At 34.2% G+C, this 26,841-nt stretch overlaps 1 protein-coding gene across 5 annotated transcripts in view; it reads right to left on the bottom strand.

Moving 5' to 3' along the window:
- CEP85L (centrosomal protein 85 like) overlaps positions 1-26,841 on the bottom strand; it is a 142,556-nt gene that overhangs the window by 88,371 nt on the left and 27,344 nt on the right. For 3 of the 5 annotated variants that reach the window (XM_031964359.1, XM_031964361.1, XM_031964360.1), the window contains exon 2: positions 21,408-21,569. In XM_031964359.1, the coding sequence (XP_031820219.1) occupies positions 21,408-21,569 (162 nt within the window). Of the gene's footprint in view, positions 1-17,894; positions 17,967-18,533; positions 18,650-21,407; positions 21,570-26,841 lie in introns of those variants that run through there. The other 2 variants (XM_031964362.1, XM_031964363.1) reach the window with 2 other exon arrangements.

The following is a 26,841-nucleotide window of genomic DNA, read 5'->3' as shown; positions in this document are numbered from 1 at the left end:
CTTTTTTTCAGTTATTGTATACATTAAAGAGGCAGATAACCATCAATTTATTTCAAACTCAATTATCTCATGAATGAAGAATGGTCCTCTAGTCCAATCCAAATGACTAAGAATCCCCTTATATCCCATAAGAATTCATCAATGTTTTTGTTTAAACACCTTCATAAAGTAGGAACCCACCATCTCCTAAAGCCATCCACATTACTTTGGAAAAAGGATTTATGTGTTCTTGTAATAAGTCTCAATTTGCCTTTTCTCACTTTTTATCCAGCTCCTAGTTCTGCCCTCAGATGCCAAGCAGAACGAGTCTAATTTTTCTTTCACCTGGAAGACTTTCAAATATTTGTAGACACTCAGCTATCATGTCCACACTATGCCTCCCTTCCTCAGTTTCAAAATAGATCCTCATGATATGATCTCATGTCACAATCCTAGTTGCCACTGCTAGTAATACTCCACTGAATGCTGTCCCAAGTTTCTTAATAATGTTCCTAAAAAGTGATAGCCAGAACAGCTCATAATACATAATACATAATGAAGCTTGACCACTACATCAGTTAATTGGTGAATTCCGGTATCCACATGCATTTCTTAAATTCCCCTTTTTTACTTTTCATCAGAAATAATTCTTTTTAGGTTTTCAAATTTTCTTTCCTGGCAGCTTTCCAGAACTCAAGCTGACTTCCTCCAAAGACATTAGATCAAAGTGTCCTACTTATTCTTTTCCTAAATTTTTTTTGTATCTGCTCTCCTTAAAACCCAGGATATATTTCTGACTATGCCTGAGTTTTAAAGATGCAGAGTGGTCACTTCCTTCTAAGGTTCTCATTATTTCCTTCCCAAATTCACACACACACACACAAAAAGTTCAGAATAAGAGTTCCCCTTTATTGATAACTCTACATCATAGTTTCAATATATCATGGGTCAACGTAAGGTATTAAATGAGAATTGGGGGGGGGGGGGGTTTGCAGAAGTCCCAGATAGCACGTGATGGCCAACAAATATTTAACCTAATTTTTTATCCATATGGTACTGTAAAGAGCCCATTAAAAAAAAAAAAAAAGATAAAATTCAGACTTCTCTGGTATGAAGGGACAAAGATTTTCCAGATCACAAGGGCATTGTGCTCCTCCCTGCTCTCTCCCCTATTCCTACATCCACCCATCTATCTCAATCCCATGATTTAAAAGGGATAACTGTAGTATATTGCCATAAAGCTGCCACTTTCTAGCTCCAAAGCACCCCCCAACATAGGCACACAACACTACATAGGCTACTCTCACTCCCATACTTTCTCTTCACTCTGTAAAGTATATTCTTTCAGTTATATTACATTCTAACCAAGGATCACATTCCTAGTATTAATGAGGTCACATGTCCCTAGAATAAGTATTTCTAACTCACCTTGTCTGTGGCCTACACTTTCATCCTCTTCTAGATCATACCCCCTAACTCTGATGTGTGATGTGTTCCTCAGGGTTCTGTCCTATTCTTCCTTATTATAACACCATTCTCCCAGTCTCTCACGCTCACAAATCTAAGAGTCATTCTGAACTCCTCACTATCTCTCATCCCCCATATCCAATCTACTTCTAAGCCTACTGATTTCATCTGTAAAATGTCTCTGAATACCTTCTCTTCTCTTCTCTACTATTACTCTAGTACAGTCCCCTATCACCTCATACCTGGAATATGCCATAGCCTTCAGGTAGGTTTGTCTGCCTCAATCTTTCCTCACTCCAATCCACATCCATTCAATCACTGAAGTGATTGTCCAAACCCAGGGATCCAATTCTGTCATTCTCCTTCTCATTCAACTCCTGTGTTGTCCTACTATCTCCTATGAGATTTACAATACATTGTTAGCATTCAAAACCCTTCTTAATTCTTCCCATTTGAGTCTTCTTATATCTTACTTCCCTACAAGTCCTCTTGGATAAAGTGACACTGACCTCCATGCTGTTCCATCACTTTGAGATGGAATAGTACATCTCTTTGTTCCAGGGACTTTCTCTGGCTGTCCCCAATGCCTAGAACTCTCCCTCCTCTACTCACACTACTATCTTCCCTAGTTTCCTGAGTCCCAATTAAAATCCCATTTTCTACAGAAAGTCTTCCTGAACTTTTCTTAATTCAAGTGTCTTCCTGCTATTAATTACTTCCTATTAAATTCTGTATATATTTTGCTTTGTATATATCTGCCTACATTAGATACTCCCTAAACTGTACTATTTGTATCTACCTATTTGGATTAAGATCCAGGTTATATCTTTAAACCTCTCAAGAGTCTCCCCATTACATTGTAAGCCTACTTAAGATAAAAAAAACTATCTTTTGGTTCTATTTGTATCCCACAGAAGTGGCACAACTCGTGACAAGGTTCTCAGACACAATCTGACACAATCTATTTCTACTGATAGACTGATTGCATATGTATATACATATAATCATAGATTTAGAGCTGGAAATGCCCTTAGAGGCCATTAAATCCAACACCTTCATTTTACACAGAGACACACAGAGTTTAAGTAACTTACTCAGTTTCATACCTACTGAATTTGACAGAGACTGAATTTGAACCCAGGTCTTCCTCACTTCATACCCAGCATTCAAACCACACTGTTTTATATATCAGGTAATGAGTTTAGTTATTATTCACTTATTTAACGGATTTTTGTCTCTGAACTTCAGGGACTAAAGCTAAAGCATTTTTACTTAAAGTTGTAGCCATGTTGTGTAGTATTTATTGTGATATAATTCAAATTTTCTCCTTCCTCCCTTCTATTTAAGGCTGTTTGGATTGTATTTGGAAGACTACACAAACCAAGATGATTTTACTCTCCCTACTGAAATTTCATGTTATTGTTCTAATTCCCAAGTTTTAATTTTTCATGAAAGCAAGTATAAATTTTTTAAAATGTCTCAGTGGTTTTAAAAGTTTGCAAAGCAAAAAAGAAAAGAAAAAAAAAAAAGTTTGCAAAGCATTTTGTATGCATTATTTAATTGATGTTTCACAAGAACCCTGAACTAATGGACTCGGAGATTTAGATAAAAGGACTTCTCCATTATCAAATGTTATAGTTGAAACTGGACCCAGACCTTCCTGACTATAGGCCAAGCACTTTATTTCACCTCTCATGAAACAATTTACAATACCACTGAGCTGGTATCACAACACTTTAAAATCCATATACTTTACTATTCAGTTTTTAAGACCCTGGAAAGAACTTATCAATTTCATATCTGTCCTTTTAACACACACAGATTGCACCCCTCAAAAAAATTTTTCTAAAGCATAAACTTCTTTAAAAAGTAACTGATTTTTTTAGAAATGGAAGACTCAAGAGGAAGATTTATATATGCTGATTTAGAATTTACAGTAAATAGAACTACATAAGAGAATAAAGAAAAAATGGTTTAATATAAATTTTGCATCTCTGCTCAATCTACAGTAATTCCATAGAACTGAAAAAATAAGCATTTATTAACATTTGTATAGACTACTTATTATGTATACATAAATCACTCTGCTGGGTGCTTAAGAGAGATACAAATTTAGTTAAGATAGTATCCATCATTAAAGATATAAACTTGATCTTAACCCAAATAGGGAAAAGATATAATTATTACAATATAACAGATGATCATGTTAAAAAAAAAAACAAGATTAATTACTATATATACCTTCTCTTCTCTCCTCTACTATTACTCTAGTACAGTCCCCTATCACCTCATACCTGGAATATGCCATACCCTTCAGGTAGGTTTGTCTACCTCAAATTTTTCCTTATAAGTAAATTAATTATTATATTTATTTAAGTCTTTAAATAAGTAATTATTAATTAATACAATTATTTATTAATTTAATTAATTAAGAATTAAAATATTAGATAGGGTGATAAATAAACTAGGCTTTGAAGGACATCTAGGAATTTAATAGAGAAGGTTGGATCTAAGGAAAGAGAATTTGGAGAAATGAGAAAAGGACTAAACACCTAGGGACCAATACAAATAAAAGGCCAAGAGATGGGGCAGCTAGATGGCATGGTGGATAGAGTACTGGCCCTAAAGTCAGGAGTACCTGACTTCAAATCTGAACTCAGACACTTAACATTTCCCAGCTGTGTGACTCTGAACAAGTCACTTAACCCCAACTGTCTCAGCACAAAAAAAAAAAAAAAAAAAAAAAAAAAAAAAAAGGCAGAGAACTTAAAAAAAAAAAGTCATGTTACCTTTATAAAATGAATAGTACAATAAGATTGAAGCACACGGTTCATAGTAAAGTTTGCTATAAAATAAAGCTGGTTTGGAATTATGCCCAAAGAACTATCAAACTATGCATACCCTTTGATCCAACAGTGTCTCTATTGGGCCTGTATCCCAAAGATATCTTAAAGGAGGTAAAGGGACTCACATGTGCAAAAATGTTTACAACAGCCTTTTTTTTTTTAATACCAAGAAACTGGAAATTGAGTGAATCCCGTGAATTAGGGAATGGCTGAATCAGTTATGATACATAAATATAATGGTATATTACTGTTCTATAAGAAACAATCAGCAGGATGATTTCAGAAAGGCCTGGAGAGACTGACATGAACTGATGCTAAGTGAAGTAAGTAGAACCAAGAGAACATTGTACATAGAAACAACAAGAGTATGTGATCAACTCTGATGGACATGGCTCTTTTTAACAATGATTCAGGCCAATTCCAATAGACATATGATGAAGTGCACACATCTGCACCCAGAGAGAGGACTGTGGGGACTGAATGTGGATCACAACATAGTACTTTTACTCCTGTCATTATTTGCTTGTATTTTGTTTAATTTCTCATTTTTTTGCTTTTTGATCTGATTTTTCTTGTGGAGCATGATAAATTAGAGAGAGAGAGAGAGAGAGAGAGAGAGAGAGAGAGAGAGAGAGAGAGAGAGAGAGAGAGAAGGGGAGGGAGAATAAAATAAAATAAAGCTGAAAAGCTAGAATCACTTAAGATTCCTGAACAGGAGTTATACCAAAACTACATTTACTGATTTTAAGATCACTCTTGCAGTGATGTGCAGGACTGGCTAGAGATGTAAAAAGAGAATACATTCTTTATTCCCAACACAATCACAGCTCTGTTCTTGTTGAATTTCAAATGACTAGTATTAGACTCATCAATGTTTCAAAAGACATAAGAATTTTCCAAAAGGTAATAGATTCAAAAAATATAAATATATATTTATAAAAATAAAGATTCAAAAAGATAAAGTAACAGTCATAGTTTCTGAAGTTAGAACTGTAACTCAAACTTCCTTATTCTAAGAATCCAGCATTGGTTCTATTTTAAGAATGACCCCAGCAAAAAAGGTAAAATGGGGCACAGCCAGTTCTAAAACTTTTTTTAATCCTCTGGTTCATTAAGGAAGACCAGGTAATCATTATTATGCAAATACAGGTCAGAATCCTAGATCCAGCCTATTCTTTCTTTATTAAAAAAACAAAAATATAAGTAAATCAATTATCAAAACTTTTGATTTGAATAGACCCATTCCACTACCATATAAAAAAATAGCTATCAACAAACACAGATTCCAAGGTTACTGACAGGAAAAGGACTAGTTAGCAACTCATGCTCCAGGGCAAGAATCACAACTGAAACACCCTTTCCAGATACTGTGAATCTAATCTATCTCTAGGGAGCTATGGATCACTCCCTGTCCTACTCTTGAACAGAACTGGCTCTGAGTCTACTGCCACCTGCTATAGCTACCATCTAACCCTGAGGCTGCTTCTATACTATATATTGCTTTCATCTATAGCTAGAGTTATCAGCTGCTTTTAGGCCTGAATCAAATTATATATTTAATTAATATATCTTCAACTCTTGTGAATCAGTCTTAGAATCTAGTCAGGACTGCCACACAAAGGAGCCCCACTCAAGAATCTGTCAAGACTTCCTAACGCAATAAAAAGTCCCTCCCCTTTTAAGAAGTTGGGATGCAATTCTTTTCTACACCAATCATACTTCTGGTAACTATATTTAAAGTTCAATATGCCACAAGAAAAAGAAGAAAAAGACGAAGCTTAAGACACTTGCTTGCCATGCCAGAAAATTTCTCCCAGAAAAATGTGTTATGTGGGGGGGGAAAGGGAGGTGGGGGAGAATTAACTCTTTAAAAGAAGTCCTTAAACTTTTTTGTACCTAGAACCATTTAGCAAGATGAAATTCTGTTGGAATCTTAGTGTTAACTCAACTTGAAATAAGGTGATAACTCAAGAGAAAAGTTAGAATCCTAAAGTTAACTCAATGGAATTGATACAATGCTTGTGTTCACACCTTTAGAGAGCTCATATAAGCAAGAAGTATTTAAGTACTCATTGGAGTTCACAAGTATGGGAGATTCACAAAAATTAACTTTGTAACTTTGTGAATTCACACCTCCCTTGAAGCTCTTAGGGCCAGAGAGCACTCTGGGAGGAAACCCATAATCCCACTCTCATATCCCACAATTCCATTCTCTCGGAGAAGGAGCATAAATAGAGCTTCAGGGAGCTGGCCAAGTGAGTTACTTCGGAACATTGCCAAGGGTCTGAGAGGAGCACTCTGGGAGGAAGCCCACAAGCCCTCTCTCAGAGGCAAGAGAGATTCATTCCAACTTTCACCTTGGTGCTGGCTGGAGGCTGAAGAAAGCAGAGGCAAAGGACAACTGCAAGAGCTCAGAAAACTAGCCGAGAAAAACCTCCAGAATCCAAACCTCCAGAAAACCTCCCCAAGAAAACTCCTCCCAGAGAGAACCATTATTATTTTAAAGAAAAAGACCACCACAAAATCCTTCTCAAAATGTTTATTTTGCTGAGGCAATTGGGGTTAAGTGACTTGTCCGGGGTCACACAGCCAGGAAGTGTTAAGTGTCTGAGACCAGATTCAGGTCCTCCTGACTTCAGGGCTGGTGCTCTATCCACTGCACCACCTAGCTGCCCCTGAAAATAATGTTTTTACATATATAAATGCATAGGACTTCAAAGGAAACAACTATTTTTATAACACTGTGCACTATTCAACTTTGATAAGACTTAGCTCTTCTCAGTAATGCATCAATAATCTATAACAATTCAAAACTATTCATGATGGAAATTGTTATCCACAACCAGAGAAAAAACATGTATAATCTGTATCAGATCCCTTGCTGTCCTAGCAAAAGGGTGGGAGGTGTGAGAGAGAGAGAGAGAGAGAGAGAGAGACACACACAGATAGACAGACAGGGAGAGAGAAGGAGAGAGGGAGAGACACTGTTGAAAACTATATTTACATGTACTGTAACTCCATATTAAATCAGCTAGGTGGCATAATGGATAGAGTAATGCTTTTGCAATCAGCATGACATCTTTTCCTAAGTTCAAAACCCAGCCTCAGCCACTTACTGTCTGTATGACCCTGAGCAGGTCACCCTATTTGCCCCAGTTCCTCATCTGAACAGGAGAAAGAATTAGCAAACCACCACAGTAATTTTATCAAGAAAAGCCCAGATTCATGAAGAATCTGACAACAAATGAAATGGTATATTATCTTCAGTGTTACGAATGTTATTATTGTTACTAATGATAATAATAATGAACTAATAATAAGAAATTACTAATATTACTAATGTCTATTGAAGACCACTACTTCCAACTCTGCTTAAGTAGTGGAAGTAGTGGTAGATGCATCTTCCAACTATAACCACTACTCAAATGACTTCCAAATACACACTATATATATATATATATATATATCCCTCCTCGATGACTCCAAACTGAATGATATTGCCCTTACCCAAAAACCTATTTCTCTTTTTCCTTTCTTTCTATCAGTGGCACCAACATGCATCTAGTCTCCCAGGTGTGAGATCTGGACATCATCTTTGGCTACTTTCTTCTCCCCATTACCTCACATCTCTTAGTCAAATCAGTTTTCATGTCTTAATGAATCTATTTCTGCCCTGACTTTTACCTACCCCTCTTTCATTCCCACTGCCTGCTAGCATTGTCCCCCTCCTTTCCATTCTAACATAACATAACAGAATGCCATGTCCTCCTCTCTCTCACTTACAGACCATTTTTCTTACTGCTGTCACAGATTATCTTTATTAAATAAATCTTATCATACCACTCTTCTGTTGATAATCCTTCAATAGCTCTCTATTGCCTGTCAAATACTAGCTGGGGGTGGGGGAGGGGAAGAAGGAAGTAGATGATACATAATATTTCAGGAATAAGAAACAGACAGTTTAGAAGGTCCAGAAAGCAAGCTGAGGAACTGCATATATCCTGTAAATAAAAGGCTATTAAAAAAAAAAGAAAAGAAATTAGTATAAACTGAAAAGCTATACTTTGAAAGAAGTAAAATGAATTGTAGTGAATATTAACAGAGCATGGGCTTAAAAGACAGAGTTAATAGAAAAGCAGGTTTATGAAACCCTTAAGAATCAAAGCTCATGATTGGACTCTTTAGAGATTACTAATGGTTGCAATTATTCATGTCCTCCCAGAACTATCCAGTTCCTTCCATTCAACAGCACAGAAAACAAGTCTGCAGGATATTTCAATCTTCTTTCCCTAGGAGAAAAGTAGCCAGTGATTTATGTCAAAATCCATTCCATTAAGCTTTGGATCTTTTTTTTTATTGTCCTTTTGCTCCACACCATAATTTGGGGAGGAAAAAAAAAAAATCACCCTTTTATCATTTATACAACTTGTATATAAGTTTTCCTAATGTTTAAGTGACCCTGGTATGGTGAATTATCATTATGATCAATTTGATGGCAATGAAACCTTTTGAGTATATTGCTGTAGTCTCTTTACTATGATATTCATAATTTTGCGATGATATTTATTAAAGATATAGGTATATATATTAAAGATATATGCAGTGAGAGGCTTAAGAGTCAAGAAGACACTTAATTTGCTCCGAGATACTAAGCAAGTCCTTAAATCTCTCTTGGCTTCAGTTTTCTCATTTGAAAACAATAATAATAATAGCACCTATAGGGTCGTTGAGAAAAACAAGAGCATTTAAAGTGTTTTATAACCCTAAAAGGGCCATAAATGTGCTAGTTATTGTTACTGATCCATAGTTTTTTTCATTCTGTTTTACTCTCAGTTGACTATCACCTATAACATTTATCAGAAGCCAGAAGTAATAATGGTCTCCTTGATATTCATTTATATTATTCTTAGATATTTTCTATTATTTTTTATTCATCCTCATTTCTTTGTCCTACTTTTCCCTCCTTTTTTACATGTTTGAGCTCATAAAGAACGGCCTTGAAATCTCATCACAGGTCTTTGTAGATGCTTTTTCAATGAATGTCGGTCATTTTCATGTCAGGACTTAATTTTTTGAGCCCCTAACAAATCTCTTTAGCTGATTTCTCTCTTAAAGTCTACGGCCATGGAATTATAATTATCTTATTCTGAAACTCACTGAAATTCAAGTAAACTTGAGTGATCATGGCATGATCACTAATGTAATCAATGTTATGACCACTGCCTTCCAAAGTTTCAATCATTTCTTCCTCACCATCTAGTCCCTCTCCTTGGTGGTCACATTTAAGTATCAAATAACTCCTCTCTCTTGCTACTTCCTCCAAATTCAGAATGATAAAATCACAAATATAATGTCCAGGCTAGCCCTCTGGAAGGTTTCAGGATCTAAGTCCTTGGTCTTTAGGAGAAGTGAAGGAGGCAGGCAAGCTGCCACATGGCTCTTCAAAGATGGATCCTGGACTCTGGAGTCTGGAGCCTGAAGTCTTCCCTGCTGAGCAAGCTGTGGCAGACAGATTCTGACTCCCCCCTTCAGCCCTCCAATCCTTCCCTATGATTCCTTCACCACACCACATTCATCACATTAGATCATGAGGAAAGAGATCACATCACTGTATCATCCAAGTATATGTTTACAAAACCATTATCTCACATTGAGAAGGTAATTAACCTCAAGTACTCTGCTGTTCTGGATTCAAGTACACCTTTTCAGAGTTCCAGCCCTGTACAATCAAGGAATAACTCTATGTGTGTGTTAGAGTGTGTGTGTGTGTGTGTGTGTGTGTGTGAGAGAGAGAGAGAGAGAGAGAGAAAAAGAGAGATGGAGACAGAGAGAGAGAGAGAGAGAGAGAGATGGAGACAGAGAGAGAGAGAGAGAGACAGACAGACAGAGAATGAATCATGAGCCTAATGATGTATACTTGATATTCCTTGTAACAGCTATATTCTATTTCCCCATCAGCTCTAAGTCAGCTAGCTAGCATTGTGGATGCAACACTAGGGTTGGAATCAGAAAAACTCCCCTCTAAGAGTTCAAATCCAAATCAAATCCAAATCAAACTGATTAGCTGTGTTGTGTGATACTGAGCAAGTCCCTGGACTGAATCAGTTCCTCATCAATAAAATCACTCTAGTATCTTTACCAAGAAACCTCAAAATGGGGTCATGAAGAGGTAAAACTACAATGATACAAGAACAATTCTACTCTATGATTGAAGTTATATGACTACTAGGTGTTAAAAACTAGGACTTTGACTCAGTTTTTTTGCCTCTAAACTCTAAAGTTATTCCATTAAGTTACAATGCCTTAGCGCATTATCTTTTTATATTCTGGTAATATTTTTCCCAAGAAACAATCTTTGTTGCCAAAATATCCCTTTCCCAGGGCACTGTTGGCTAAGCAATGACAAATTTTTGGTTCATCTTTTTTTAGACTGCATGGTGATTACCAATAGTGTGATTTTTTTGTTACACTAATTTTAACTTGAATGTACTCCAATATTTTCACAAAGATTTTTTAGTTCTTCAAAACAAGGCTAATCATTATTACATATAAATTCACTCTCTTATCTCCCCTAAATCTCTAGTTATATTCTGTTGAATATTTTTGTCCTTCATGAACAATCTGAGAGGTATGAATATAAATTCACTCTCTTATCTCCCCTAAATCTCTAGTTATATTCTGTTGAATATTTTTGTCCTTCATGAACAATCTGAGAGGTATGAGGTGGTCCCTCAGAGTTGTTTTAATTTGCATTTCTTCAATCAGTAGTGATTTAGAGCATTTTTTGCTCTATAGATGTCTATAGATGGCTTTAATTTCATCTGAAAAGTGTCTGTTCATATCCTTTGATCATTTATAAATTAGGGAATGTAGTCTAATAAATTTGACATACCTCATATATAATTTTAGAAATAAGACTTTTATCAAAAACACCATCTATAAAGATTTTTCCCCAGCTTTCTACTCCCCCCCTTTTAATCTTGATTCTGTTGATTTCATTTGTACAAAAACTATTTAATTTAATGAAATTGGGGCAAACTCAAGATGGCAGAGAGGAGACATGTCTTTTTCTGAGCTCTCCCCATATCCCTCAAATTAACAGCAAACTAAGCCTGTTGGTTTTGGTGTGAGGGAACCCATAATATTAGGAGTGTAATAAATGTCCAGCAGAAGATAATTTGGAAGATCTTCAGAATAGGTCTGATTCAATCGAGCATGGAGGGAGGCAGCCGACGCATGTAGTCACATGGAAACCTGAGCACAGGGAGGTGTGGGCTCCACGTGCGCCAGGGAATCACCTGGAAGGAATGTATAGCAGTATTGGTCACTGTGTCGTGATTGCAAGGCAGTAGATCAAAATATTAGCTGTAAGACATCCAACACAAATACAAAAGGCAAATAGTGAACCCCTAAACCCCAGAATAATATACAACCTAATCACGCCCACCCAACACTGGAAGTTAGTCAGCATGGGCCCAGAGCAACCACAGTCTCCTGTAGAGGAAGCTTGGGCAATCTCCCCTTTGCCCTAAAAGCAAACCTCAACTTATTAAAAAAACAATTGAGCAAAAAAGCAAAAAGAGCTCTGACTATAGATAGCTTTTATGGAGATAGAGAAGAATAGACTTCAAATCCTGAAGACACTAAAGGGATTTCAGCTCCAGATAAACCCCCATGATATGAGTTGGTACCCATCTCACAAAGCTCTCTTAGAAGAATTCAAAAAGAATCTTAAAAGAGAGTTAGAAGAAAAATGATGAAAGGAAATGAGAACTTTCCAAGAGGGTTTGGAAAAGGAAACATAAATTATCTGAAGAAAACTCCTTAACAACAGATTTAGTGAAATAAAAAAAGCATATCACTCCTTACAAAACAGAAAAAGGAAACAACTACCTGAAAAACAGAATTTGTGAAATAGGAAAAAATCCATAGAACAAAACAACTCATTTAAAAATTCAATTGGCCAAATACAAAAGGAGCTAAAAAAAAATGTAATTGAAGAAAATAATTCACTACAACTTAGAATGAAACAAATGAATGACTCAATGAGACATCAAGAATCAAACAAAAGCAAAAAAATTTAAAAATGGAAGAAAATGTAAAATGCCTCATTGGAAAAACAACTAATCTGGAAAATAAATCTAAGAAAGACAATCTAAGGATTACTGGATTTCGAGAAAACCATGATGATTTAAAAAAAAAAAAAAAAGCCTAGACATTTTATTCAGGAAATCATCAAGGAACACTGCCCTGTGTCCTAGAATTAGAAGGTAAAAAATTTACCAATCACCTCCTAAAAGAGATCCCAAAATGAAAACTCCAAGGAATATCGTAGTTAAATTAATTTAATGTAATCAAAGTTGTCCATTTGGTTTCATAATGTTCTTTAGTTCTTCTTTGGTCATAAATTCCTCCCTTCTCCAAAGATCTGATAGGCAAATTATCCCTTACTTTCCTAATTTATTTATGATATCGTCCTGTATGCCCAAATCATGTACTCATTTTGACCTTCTTTTGGTATGGGGTGTGAAATGTAGGTCTATACCAAGTTTATGACATATTATTTTCCAATTTTCCCAGCAATTTATCAAATAGTTTTTTTTTTTCAGAAGCTGGTATTTGAGGTTTTATCAAATACTAAATTACTATAGGCCTTGATTATTCTTTCATGTGTATCTAATATATTGCATTGATCCATAACTTTTTTTCTTAGGCAATACCAAATGGTTTTGATGACTGCTAATTAATAACATAGTTTTAGGTTTGGTACTGCTAAGCCATCATCCTTTGTATTTTTTTTCTTCATTAATTCCCTTGATATTTTTGACCTTTTGTTCTTCCAAATTAATTTTGATACTATTTTTTCAAGTTCTAGGAAATAATTTTTTGGCATCTTGATTTGTGTGACACTAAACAAGTAGGCCAATTTAGGCAGAATTGTCACTTTTATTATATTAGCTCAACCTACCCATGAGCAAGTGACATTTTTCCAGTTCTTTAGATTTGACTTTTATTTGTGTGACAAATGCTTTGCAATTAATTGTGTTCATTTAATTCTTGAATTTGTCTTTTTCAATATAAAATTTGCAGTTCCAATAAACCTTGCACAGAAAAAGCCATCTGCATCCAGAAAAAGAACTATGGAGATTAAAAGTAAATCATAACATGCTATGTTCACTTCTTTTTTATTTTTTGTTTCTCTCCCATGGCTTTTCCCTTTTGCTCTGATTTTTCTTTCCCAACATAATTCATAAAGCACTGTGTATTAAAAATAAACATTTAAAAAAATAAATAAAAGAAGTAATTGCCTTTCTGGGTAATTTTTCTTCTATACCTTACAGGATGGCTTATGTCTGAAAATAAAGATAATGACTAAGAAGTGTTTAAGGACTCCTCTAGTCTTAGAAAGTTATATCTCCCACTGCATCCAAGATCATTTCCAGTCTTCCTGATGTGTTTTTTACCACTGGTCCCTGGTGGCTCTAAAAAAAATGAAGCAGGTGACCTTGCACAACAGCCCTTCCTCATTTATATGCAACTCACTTGCACGTCATGATATCACTCCACTGATGTCATGGTCATCTTCAACAACTAATGACAAACATCAACAGCAGCAGCCAGTAAAATTCTGAGATCATATATGAAAACTCAGTTTTTCCTGACTACAGAAGAGTATTTTATCCACTGTACTTACCTACCTAGCTGCTTCTAACTGGATAACAAATATAGCTTTAAGCAGTCATAAAATGTAGACCCACATACAAAGTGCATATGCACACAAAGAGTACCCTAAAATAAATCAGACTGTTTTTTACCAATGTTGTAATCTTGCAAAACTTTGCTTTTCTGGCCTGGTCTTTCTCTATCCAATAAAACTGCCAATGCCTTAGCCAAACCATGTCTTCCTGTATAGTAGTCTTTCTACCCAAAACCTTTGTCAGAACAACTCAGAAATGCACATGCATGAAAGAACACACATGCACACACATGCACCTGGATTTTCCATATACCTGAAAGCTTTTGAGCTAAAAAAGTCCAGTTTCCTAGTTTCCTAAAGGTCTCCTACAAAGCATGTGCTCTAGAGAAGCATGAATAGAACATCTCAAAAACCTGAGCTACCATAATGCATGGAAAGAAGACAGACCCAAAAGTACCAGTGAACATTTGGTATAACCATATACCAGACTCTGAAAAACTTAATGTTATCTTATGTCTTAACCTTAAAACCTAGCAAAAACCACACACCCTACTATCTTCTCCAATATCAATCCATATATACATAAGAGAAAAATCTCAAATTCTAAGGGCTGATTTATCAACAAAAATTTCAAAATACCTAACTTTTCATTTATTATACAAATAATGGCACATTTTGAGGTCAAGTAAATGATCTACAAAAATAAAAATAAAAAAACACACAATGATAAGTTTCTATTTTTGAAGTATGGATCAAATTTCCATCAATTCACATCAAAGAAAATGGAAAAACATTAAAATTTAATACTTTTAATGGCTATGAAATAATTTGTCAGAAAGAGGTGCCCCCCCATCCACTCAAAAAACAATCTGTCTCATTCAGCATTAAAGATTTTAAAATTTAAAAAGTTGGCATTGCTATGCTGTTCTGTGGGGGGAAGGGAGAAGAGTAATGCTACTGTTGTTTTACCATGATCAAACACAGATCATTCAATTCTTACTGTGTTTTCTTGGGTTACCTAATAGTAACACCAAATCCCCAAAGGGACACATGGCAAAGACATTTAAAATCATCCATGTTAGAGTGAAACCTGAAACTAGCTGGGAGAAGTGTTATTGTTGTTGTTTGTAAAGCCACAGAGTTTATAGCATCAATGAAGGGTACAGACAGATGATGAGTTCTTTATAAATGTGTATGTGTATATGAATATATGGAAGGGACACTACTGTAATCTGAGTACTCCAGCTACTTAGCTGCTCTTAACATAATCAAGTTTCCAAATCCTGAGCCAAAAAAAAAAAAAAACACCACAGACTCCCACCCCATTCCTGAAAATGGATTTGTACTAGATTTAAATTTGGAGCATTCTCCTTTGTTTCTGGGAAAGGAATATATTTTCTCCAGTCTGCCTTCCTCTGTTCACTAAAATTATATGAGAAAATGGTTATCACTTACAGAGCTATTAATTTTACATCAAAACATTTCTTAGTAAAGAAAATAAAGCAGACACCTAGGGAAGCAGAAAGCACTTAATTCAATCACATCATAATATTTTAATTTTGGTTTAAATGATATGAAAAGTTAATGTATCTAAAGATATTTCCCAAAAAAAAAAAAAAAAGGTTTATGTCTAAATTTAAGTACAAGTATATTTCAAATTAATTAAATATAAAAGGTCTTCAAGAATATTTCCATAACCCTATTTTTTATCAGTCATCATTATTTTGTAGTTTGAAAGTTTTATTTTGTTATATAAAACATTTGAAAATAACAATCAGTGTTTCTAATTTTTCCCCAGTATTTCTTTCCAATACATATAGTTTTCAACATTCATTTTTGCTAAACTTTTGTGTTCCAAACTTTCCTCTTTCCCTTAACTCCCCTCTCCCCAAGACAGCAAGCAGTCTGATATAGAATAAGTGCATTTCTTTTAAACCTATTTCCATATTTTTCATTATCATGAAAGAAAAATGAGACCAAAAGGGAAACAACAAGAAGAAGAAAAAAAAGCAAATCAATAACAAAAAATACTATGTTTCAATCTATATTCAGTATCCATATTTCTCTCTCTGGATGCAAATGGCATTTTCCATCCCACGTTTACTGGAATTGCCTTGGGTCACCACATTGTTGAAAAGAGCCAAGTCCATCACAGTTTTTTGTCACATAATCTTGTTATTACTGTGTTCTCCTGGTTCTGCTCACTTCACTCAGAACCAGTTCATGTAAGCCTTCCAGGCTTTTCTGAAATCAACCTACTCATCATTTCATATAGAACAAGAATATTACATTACATTCATCTACCATAACTTAATTCACCCAACATACTGCAGAGACCTTTAAATAAGGAATCTATATTACATTAAGCAGAAACTCAATCAGATCCAAAGACTGATATAAGGAGTCTTCTCACAATTAAATACCTCAAGCAACCTATGTGTCTTATCTGAAAACTAACCCCATACTGAAAGCATTCTGAAAGGATCCTGCTTGTCATTGGTTATAGCACAAGAGTATTCAGACACTTGGGGGGACTGGGATACCTTTTTCTGATTTCAGGAAATTATACCTGCTTTACTCCCAGCTTAAAAAGTCCCTAAATCTTCCCTCTAATTATTAATCAGATTACCTAATTTTGTATCCTGCTTAATTTTATTTTAATTAATTGGCCTTATTTGATTGTCTTCTCTAACATTCAAGGTCCACCACTAAAGCTGAAGAAAATGACATGTCCTATTTAATTAAGCAATTGTCATGCATTACTTAATAAATCAATACACTAAGAAATTCAAAATTTTTCTCAGTTATTTTATCTTCTATCCACCACATAATCACACACAAGTTCTTAAATTATATCTGTGCGTAAAGAGAAATTCACAACTATATAAAGATATAAGTATCTCTTTTATAATATGACAAGCACTTTGAACTTTTTTCTAGATCTCTAATGCTAGTTATAGTAACCTACCATTAATAAAAGTGACTAACCAATAAATAATAAATAATTTAATCATCAATATGCAATATACTGAGGCAGGGTGAAGGGTGGGGAGAGGGAAGGGGGGGAGGTGTTGACACATGATTGAAGATGTCCTAAATAGGCCTGTGTCAACAATGAATCCTTATAATATAGAGAGGCTACACTGTCATTATAAAGTCATCTATTTATAAGAAAATATTATCAAGCTTTAAAAATCAAAACTTAACCTAGCTGTGTAATCCTGGGCAAATCATGTAACCCCCAATTGCCTCAGGGGAAAAAAAAAATCAAAACTTAGAAAACTTAAAAAAAAAAAAAAATGCTTCTAGATTTTAGCTTTAAAATTGGGAGGATAAATATAATACTGCTGTGCCATAAAAATTATGAAAAGAATAGGTTCAGAGGAGCACCTAGTTGGCACACTGGATAATACATAGAATCTGAAGTCAGGAAGACCTGTGATACTGGGCAAATCACTTAACTGTGTTTGTCTCAGTTTTCTCATCCATAAAATGATCTGGAAAAGGAAATGGCAAACCACAATCTTCGCCAAAAAAGCCCTATATAGGGGTACAGAGTAAAACACAACTGAAAAATTATTAAACAAAAAACAATAAATGTATTCAGAGAAAAGAAGAAATATTGAGACAAAGACAAGTCTGGGGTGGGGTGAGAAAGGAGAACAAAAATATATATCCATGGGGGAAAAAATGACCTGGAAAATGGATAGAAGACAAAAAAAAAAATAAAATAAAATAAAAAAAATTAATAACTATTAGACTTCCTTGAAAGTTACAAAAGGGAAAAGAAGAGAAGGGGAAAGGAGGAAAGAGGGTGAAAGAGAAAGGGGGCAAAAGGAGAAAGAGAAAAACGGGAAGAGTAAGAGAAAGGGACAAGGAAAGGAAAAGAAGGAGAAAAAACTCACATTATGTTTCAAGAAGTCCCAAAAGAAAACTTTCCAGGATCAATTTGAACAAGAAGACAAAAAGGAAAAAGAAAGAATCCATTAGTCACCTCCTAAAAGAAATCACAAAATAAAAACATCATAGTCAAAATCCTTGGCACCCTAATCAAAGGAAAAAATTTTAAGCGGTCAGAAATTAAGAATTCAAATACTAAGGAGCCACAAGATCATCTACAATTTAATAGTAATCCACTCTATGGATAACAGAATTTGGAATATTATATTCCATTTCTGATGAAAAGATTGGAGCTGAATAGCAACTGAATTTCAAAAACAGGAATTATGAGAAACAGAAAAAGGTAAACATAAAGGGAAAATTATAAGGGACTAAAGAAGAATAAGCTATTTACATATAATCCTCCTAAGATCATTAACAAAATAGTAAAATCTAATGGTCTCATACTATGCTGTAAGAAATGAGGAATACAGAAAATATGAAGTGAATTAAGTATACAGAGCCAAGAAACAGTATACACAGTGATTACAATGTAAACAGAAAAACCTCCCCCCAAAATAAAAAGGGATATAGCAAAATGATTATGTATGCATGTATATATGTGTGTAACACTAAAAAAAAAAGAGATGAGAAAATATTCCTACCCTTATGCTTTTGTAGAGATCAGAGGTTTACAGGTGTTGCATATTTAAAAATTTTTCAAATTTTTTTATCAGATGGTGATTTGTTCCTATTTTTTTCTTTTTTTTGTCTTTAAAAGATTTTTGTCACATAGGATAGTGCTCTGGGAGAGAAAAAGGAAAGGACATTAGGGGAAACACATATCCTGAACAATGACTTTACTTCTAGAGACTTCTCAGCCAACCCTACTTCAATCCTAAATCCAATTCTTGCCATCACCTACAAATTTTCTACTTTCAACTTCATAACCTCTGCAATTTTTTTGATTACACAGTCTTTTATCACTTTCAACTCAGGCTTCTTTTTGTTCTTTCTTCTTCTCCCTAACATTTTAACAGAGTGGCTAGTATATAGGAGGTATTTATTTATTATTATTGTTGTTTACTGAAATTGTCTTAGGACATATAGTCCAACCCTTCACCACCTATTCTTTATCATCTCTATGACCTTCAATCCCTCCAAAGCTAAGTTCCCTAACCACCACCCTTACAATGGCTATTCTTTCCTCATTCCAACACAAACTCATTAAACTTCATACTATCTTCTACACTCACATCATTTGTCTCCTTTTTTTCTATTACTGATAATGTCTTGCCAATCCCCAACCTTGGATTACTCATACCTCCAGTCACCTTCATTATTGTTTACATACTGCTGATTCAGAAAAATCATGGTGATTAGGTCCACTATTAACAGTGTATTAAATGGTGCTCATTGAACAAAGGCAATATTTTTAACACCTCCCTAATCAAGTCCTACTCAGAACAACAGCTCTCCCAAACCTTTTATCCCTTTTCAAACCTCTCTGTCTCAGATTCACTCAAGAGAACAAAAGAATACTTTTGCTGCATAATTTACTAAGATGGAGAGGAAGAAGAGAGGAAGAAGAAAGGGAGGAAGGAAAAGAGAGGAGAGAGGGAAAGAGGAAGAGAGAGAAAGAAGGGGGGGAGGAAAGGAGGGAGAGAGAGGAGAGGGAAGAGGGAAAGGGAGAGGGAAAGAGAGAGAACGCAAGAGTGAGCATTTACAGTTTCCTCTTCTCCCTACATCCCTACTTCACATCATTCAGGTGCTTTTCCCTCTATCTCCTCCCCTTCAACTTGTCTGTTATGAAAAAAAGAAAACTTCTTACTGAGGATAAACTCTCAATATGCAAGTGTTATCATTTCATGCTTCCATGTCTTCTTCATCACACAACCCCCATTACTCTCAAAGCTCTCCCCATTCTGCAAACATGTCCTTGTATTCCTCATTCTCAAAAAAATCATATACCCCAGCTAGATATTTTCCTTCATTTCTTTTTCTTTTAAATTTTTAAAAAATTGTTACCCCCAACTCTTTTCCTCTCACTCTCTTCTCAATTATCTACTGTTTGGCTTCAAATTCCAACATTCAATGAAAATTGCTCCCTCCAAGTATTGCCAAAATCTAAAAGTCTTGTTTCAATCCCCATTTTTTGTCAAGTTTTTTCATTTCTATGTTCACATCATTTATATGTGGATACATGCATCCTAGCGCACGCACACACACCCCTCCATCCTTTTCTCTTTATTCACACATAGACTACCCTGGTACTGGCTCTCATCTTCTTTCACCTAGCCATCTAACCTGAAAGATCTCTGAAAGGTCTCTCCTAATTCTAATCCCTTTTAGCTGCTAAAACGCTGTTCTCAATTGTAGGGCTCATGTCACTTCCCCCTGCTCAATTAACTCTAGGAACTCTCTATTACTTCCAGCTACAACTATAAAATCTTTTTTTTCTGCTTTTAAAGTCACTTACAACCTGGTCCCATCAAGACAAAGGGATCAGGCAACATCAGTATTCTCATTTGCAAAGACTGCTGGCATTTATCATCACCACTGGGTTTAAATCATTTTCAGAAATTTTCATCCAACAAAGCTAGGATGCCGGTTTTTAGTCTTACTAACTCAAGACTGCCATTCTCTTGAAAATACCCATTCCTGATCTTTGTAGGGAACTATACATATCATGTCTTGTATTATATTTCCTTTCTTTTAAGTTTTAAAATGCCTGGCAAATATATTAAATATAGGTTGGGTCCATAGTATTTATATTCTATGCAACTGCTAGCCTAATGATGGCACACTAGGTAAGACCAGAGATTCTATCAATATAGTCACAATGTGTTCAGAAAGTTATGTTACCCAATGAGTTGATTCAGACCAATTTCAATAGACTTATGATGGAGAAAGTCAATTGCATTCAGAAAGAAACTATGGGGATTGAATGTGGATCACAATATAGAATTTTCACCTCTTCTTGTTTGTGTCCCTTTTTTTCCCTCATTTTTTCCCCTTTTTGATCTGACTTTTCTTGTACAATATGATACATGTTTAAAAGAGAAAAAGTTTAAACTATATTTGAATGGGCTTCAAATAACCATTTCCATTTGGGAAACTTCTCCTTGAAAATAAGGACTGTTTGACTCCTTTTATTTGTTGCCTAACACAGAACCAGCCCCCACACAGTAAGCTTTTAAAAAGTTTGATAAATAGTAGGGCAATAGGGGGAAGAAATTTATGTTACCCACTCAAAATTCTAAAAAAATCTCCCCGCATTTCATTGCATATATTTCATATGACAATTAAAAAACTAATTTTTTAAAAGATCAGATACTGAAACCAGTAAATGTTTTAAATCAAATGTTCTTAAGCAAAGAACATAAACAAAATATAAGAAAATATTGACTTCATTTTAGAAGCTAAAGTAATTTCATAAGATAAAGGATCATCAACAATTGCTCTTACAAATTAATATTCCTTTAAAATTTCTCAGGTCACAATCTAATCATTTCGTAACCTTCATCAATTTAACTCACCTTCCACACTGTCAGAACAAGAGGTTCCAATGCCAGTATCCCCACTGTCAGAAGCTATGCTATGTCGTCGGGTGTGGCTATTACGAGTGCTTGATGGAACAGTTGTGGCCTGCCACACAGATTCAGTACCAGATAACCATGCTGTAGGGGAGTAATCTTGGCCTACAATGAAAGAAATCCAAAATTTAGTACATATGGAAAATCCAGAAATAGAGTGGTTAAGTAAACAAAAGATTATCTTTCAAAATCTCATTTTTTAAAAAATTTCATTTGTGTCTACTAAGTATAAAAGCTCACCAAAAGTTCTGGACAAAAATTTTAAAACTGCCAATGTTGGAGTTGTGCACACTAATATATTTTATAGTGGAGGTATAAATTGATACTACCATTTTTAGAAACCAATTTACAACCATGTAAACAAGGTAACTAAATGTTCTTTCTTTTTTGAGATTTCATTATTAGACCTATGCTCCCAAGGAAACCACTGATATGTCCCATATACATCAAAACATTTACAGCATATTTGGTGAAAGCAAAGAACTTTCAGTAAAGCAGATGACCAATGACTAGAGAAAGACTGCACAAATTATTAAATATGAATGTAATAGAATATTACAATGCAGCAAAAAATGGAAAGTGTGATAAATACAAGGGGAAAAAGACCCACATGAACTGAGGCACTGATGTTGATTGCTCTCGTTAACATAGAGATAAAGTAAGTAATGAAGAAGAGCCCAAAAAAGAAAAGGTACAATGAATACAACATTGTAAATGGAAAGAACACTTACATCAAAAAAAAAAAAAAAAAAAAAAGATCACAGAAAAATTACAAAGAGCAAGTATGACTCGGAAGAGGAAGTATAAGGGATTATTCCCAATCCATTCCCTTCTGAAAGTGGGAAGTTTACACATGCTGCACACTGCATGTGTTTTCAGGTTTTGCCAATGTTCTTATTGGTCATGCAGATTTTCACCCTTTTTAAAAACATACAAAAAACTATTTATACAGAATGGTTTTGAGGAGGAAGAAGGATACTTCAGAGAAACTGATGATGTAAAAAACAAAAGACAATCAATTTTTAAAAATTCATCAAAAACATGCTTTTAGCAATGTATAACTCATGTTATTAACTCTCAATTCACAAGCTAATTTACCCTTTTTAAAAATTAGAGACATTATTTTTAAATAATTTATTAAAAAATACAGCAAACATTAAAATAACAGTTTCAAAAATTTTACTGTTTATCCAGAGCTATATTACTTGTAATTTCATGAGATTACCTTTTTCTAATGTAATGTGAAAGATACAGCAAATTATTCTGCTGATCAACATAGGTCAAAATGCAAATACCTCAAAACTAAGTTATCAACACTAACACTTGATCATTAATCAAAAACTTCTGTCAAAAATGATGGCCTAAACCAAAGAAAGAGATCAAATTCCCCATGTCAGGAAAAAAATCTGAAAATTGCCCCAGAAAAAATAATGATCAAGTAATCCAATAAAGTATAGAAAGTTAATTCTATCCTTGAACTGAACAAGTCAGTCAGAAGTCCATGGGAAATAGGAAAGGTCAACAAATCAAGGATCAAAGTAGGAAAATGAAGGAAAGAAGAACTGCTAGCATTTTTATATACCACTCAATATGTGCCAGGAACTTTAGTTAAGCATTTGTTTTACAAATATCTCATTTAATCCTTGCAACAACCCTGGAGGTAGATGTTATTATTATTCACATTTTACCAGTAAGGAAATTGAGGCCATCAAAGGTTAGAGGACTTGCCCAGGGTCACACAGCTAATCAATGTTTAGTATTATAATTGAACAAGGATCTTCTTAAACTCCAGGCGTACTGTTCTACCTAATGTATCACCTAGCTCTCTCTAGAGATAATCCCTGAGAAAAGGCACAAAGATTAAAGACTAAGACAGATTTATAAATTAGAGGATGAATTATAGGTATTAGAAGGAACAGGAGAAAAAGGGGAAAAGAAATAGGAGAGGGAGGGAAAAAGACAGGAACAGGAGAGGAAAGAAACAGAAAGGGAAAAGAGATGGAGAGATTTAAGGACCTGATGACAGTTAACATGGAAAATGCTTGTGGATTAGCAAAAATAAATAAATGACTGAGTCATTAAGTTCAGCAAAACTGGCTACACAAAGTCTACTCACAAAAATCAACAGCATTTCTACATTAGAATAACAAGATCCAAGAGACAATCAGAAATGAAATCACACTAAAAATAATTTTTAAAATTTTAAAATATTTAAGAGTTTATCTACCAAAGCAGATTTAATACTTATATAGATTTAATTACAATGCTTTCTTTAGAGAGATATAAGATGAACAAAAGCAAAGTAGAAATTCCATCCCTAGTGGAAAATAATCCTAATATACTTAGAAAACCCCAGAGAATCACAAAAAATTGAAATAATTCAACAAAAGCAATCAACAAACATTAATTAGGGTAAATAGGTTTCAGGCATAGTGCTACACAGAAAAACATAAAGGTTATAATCTCTATTTCTATGTTAATCATTCCAGTAAAGTATCAAGATATGAAACAAAGTCACAAAAATAATCTGCATTTCTATATATATAAATGAGAAAATTCACTCAAAGTGATTATAAAATGAATAAAACATGAATGAGCCTACAATGCAGCACGAAAAATTTATGTGGAAAATAATGGCAAAATATGATTGGGATATTGCAATGTTAAAAAATGACATCTACCTAAATTTTCAGATTTCATTCTGTACCAGTCAAATTATTGACAGGATAATTGACAGAATTAAATAAAATAATAACAAAATTGGTTTGAAAGAATAACAGATCTGGAATCTCAATGAAATAGTAAGAAAATACAGAAAATGGTGCATGGACAGCATTATCAAACTTCAAATGATATTATAAAATTATTTAGTATAAGTTTTTTAAAAAATAAAAGTGATTCGTTTGAACATACTAGATGAGAAATAAATGAAAACAATGTATGGACATATAATAAATCTAAAAATATAAATTAATCAAGAAACAACTATTCTTTTTATTAGTACCAGGGAGAATGGAAAGCAATTGGGCAAAAATTAGATTTAGACCAAAAAAATTACAGTTGAAAATAAATACAAATGTAAGATAAAAAGAAAGATCAGGTTGATTAAATAAAAATTAAAAGCTTTTCCCCAGTTGAAAGTAAAAGAGAAAGAACAAAGTAGGAAATATTCTACAAATATCACCCAAAAGTCTAATTACCAAAATAACTAGCTATAAATACAATTCTCTAATAAATAAATGGCTAAAAGATGAACAAAGTTTTCAAAAGAATTTCAAACTATCAATGACCATATGAAAATTTACTCCCAAAAAAAGACACACAGCTGGTAAAGTTATGAAGTGGTCCAATCATTCAGGATTTAAATTTGGAATTTTGAGGGGATGAAGAGAAATAATTTAGGTTTTCTATACTAATATATTCCCAAGGAAAAAAATAAGTGAAGGCCCAATATATGTCAAAATATTCATGCCAGCATTCTATGGAAGCAGTAAGAAGGATATCCACTGACATGAATGACTGAAAAAAATCTGTGACATTAATATATAATACTATTTTGCAGAAAGAAATTATAAATATGTGGAATATAATTAAACACCATGTTTAACATATAAAAACTGATGCAGAACCTAAAAAAGCACAATCAAGTGTATAAACATTACGTATGACAATACAAATGAAAAGATAGTTAAAAGGATGTTGAGTTTTGATGAAATGAAACCCATAAAGTTCCCAGGACGAGAGATAAAAGGAACTTATATCCCTCTTCATGACACAGATGTTGGATATAATTAGTTCAGAATATCATATAATTAACATAGTAGTCACTATATTAAATGTTTTCACTAATTTTTTTTTTCTTCTTATCCCAAGGAAAAGTTCAATCTTGAGAAGTGGGGACAGAAATGAGCGAAATATAAAGACAAAATGAATCAGTAAAATGTCAGTAAAAAATTTTTTTCTAAACCTAAGAATTTGAGAAAGGATTCTAGGAGAACATAAAAACCGAATTTATCAGACTAAGGGGAAATATTTAAAAAATTATTAATGATTTCTTTAAAGCAAACACCACAAACAAAGGTTAATGATGAAACAAAAAATTGGAAATGAGGAAGAAAACTATTATTTTCTAAATCGCTTTCTTATTTGGAATACTCAAATACTCCAATAGACCAGCACATTTATCAATGCCATGATAGCTTTCAATTATGCAAATTGAGATCTATCTCTACTATGCAATTCACATGATTCAATATCCTTCAATAAATCCATTCGTGTACCAGTGAAGAATATGCTTCATACACCACTTTTTCCTCCCTCAGTTGTTATGCCACGGCCTTTTTTTTAAGTTGCTTTTATGAGGACTTTCTTTACACTGCTCTTCTTGTTTAATCCCTTGTTTAGGATGGATTGCAATTTGCTTCTGCCCAACTTTGACTCTCCATTGCCCTTTGGGTGATGCTCAAATTCAGTTCATGGACACTGTTGTCCTCTATAACATGTGGTCATAGAGCTTCACCAGAAGAAATAACAGCTTTTAAAAAAAAAAAAATGTGCTTTTCTCTCCAGTGGTTAGTGGTGGTTGTCATTCGTTCTCATATATGGCCAAAAATACATCACTATGTTGGAATCAAGTTACAGTGTGCCAGACTGTAAGTGATCAACCAAGTATAAATTCAGAAGGCTCTATCACAGGCCGAGCACAAATAGTACATGTGAACACCTAGAACATATTTTCTAAATCTACTATTTTCTTTCACCTTTCTTCTAAATTAATCCAAAGCTACTTTGCCCATAGAGTACAGCACCTTCGCTAATGAGAGAGGTCCTCTACCAATTTCTCCCATGTCACACAATCAACAGCAAAGTTCTTGAGAGACTCTCCCAGACTTTTCTCCCCAATACTGAGCTGGCTCTGGCAATATGTGAGTCAATCTCATTATCAATGTGTATATCCCTGGAAAGTATATCAGCTTTTAAAAAGTGTGCCTTTCTAGAGTTGTGAAATTATCTAACCATTCTAGAGAAAATTTGGAACTATGCCCAAAGGGCTATAAAACTGTGTACCTTGTGATCTAGCAGTATACTAAGTCTGTATCCCAAAGAAATTATAAAACAGGGAAAAGGATCTACATGTGCAAAAATGTTTGTAGCAGCTCTCTATGGTGGTCAAAAATTGGAAAATGTGTAGATACTCATTAATTGGGGAATGGCTGAACAAGTTATGGTATATGAAAGTAATGGAATATTGTTGTTCTATTAAAAATGATTAACAGACTGAGTTTAGAAAAGCCTGGAAAGAGTTGTGATGATCAATTATGACAGACTTGGTTCTTCTCAGCAGTTCAGTGATCCAAGGCAACCCCATAAATTCTGA

This window comes from Sarcophilus harrisii, chromosome 4 (genome assembly GCF_902635505.1).
Source record: "Sarcophilus harrisii chromosome 4, mSarHar1.11, whole genome shotgun sequence".
Taxonomy (NCBI): Eukaryota; Metazoa; Chordata; class Mammalia; order Dasyuromorphia; family Dasyuridae; genus Sarcophilus; species Sarcophilus harrisii.
This window is presented reverse-complemented; position numbering and strand designations above follow the sequence as displayed.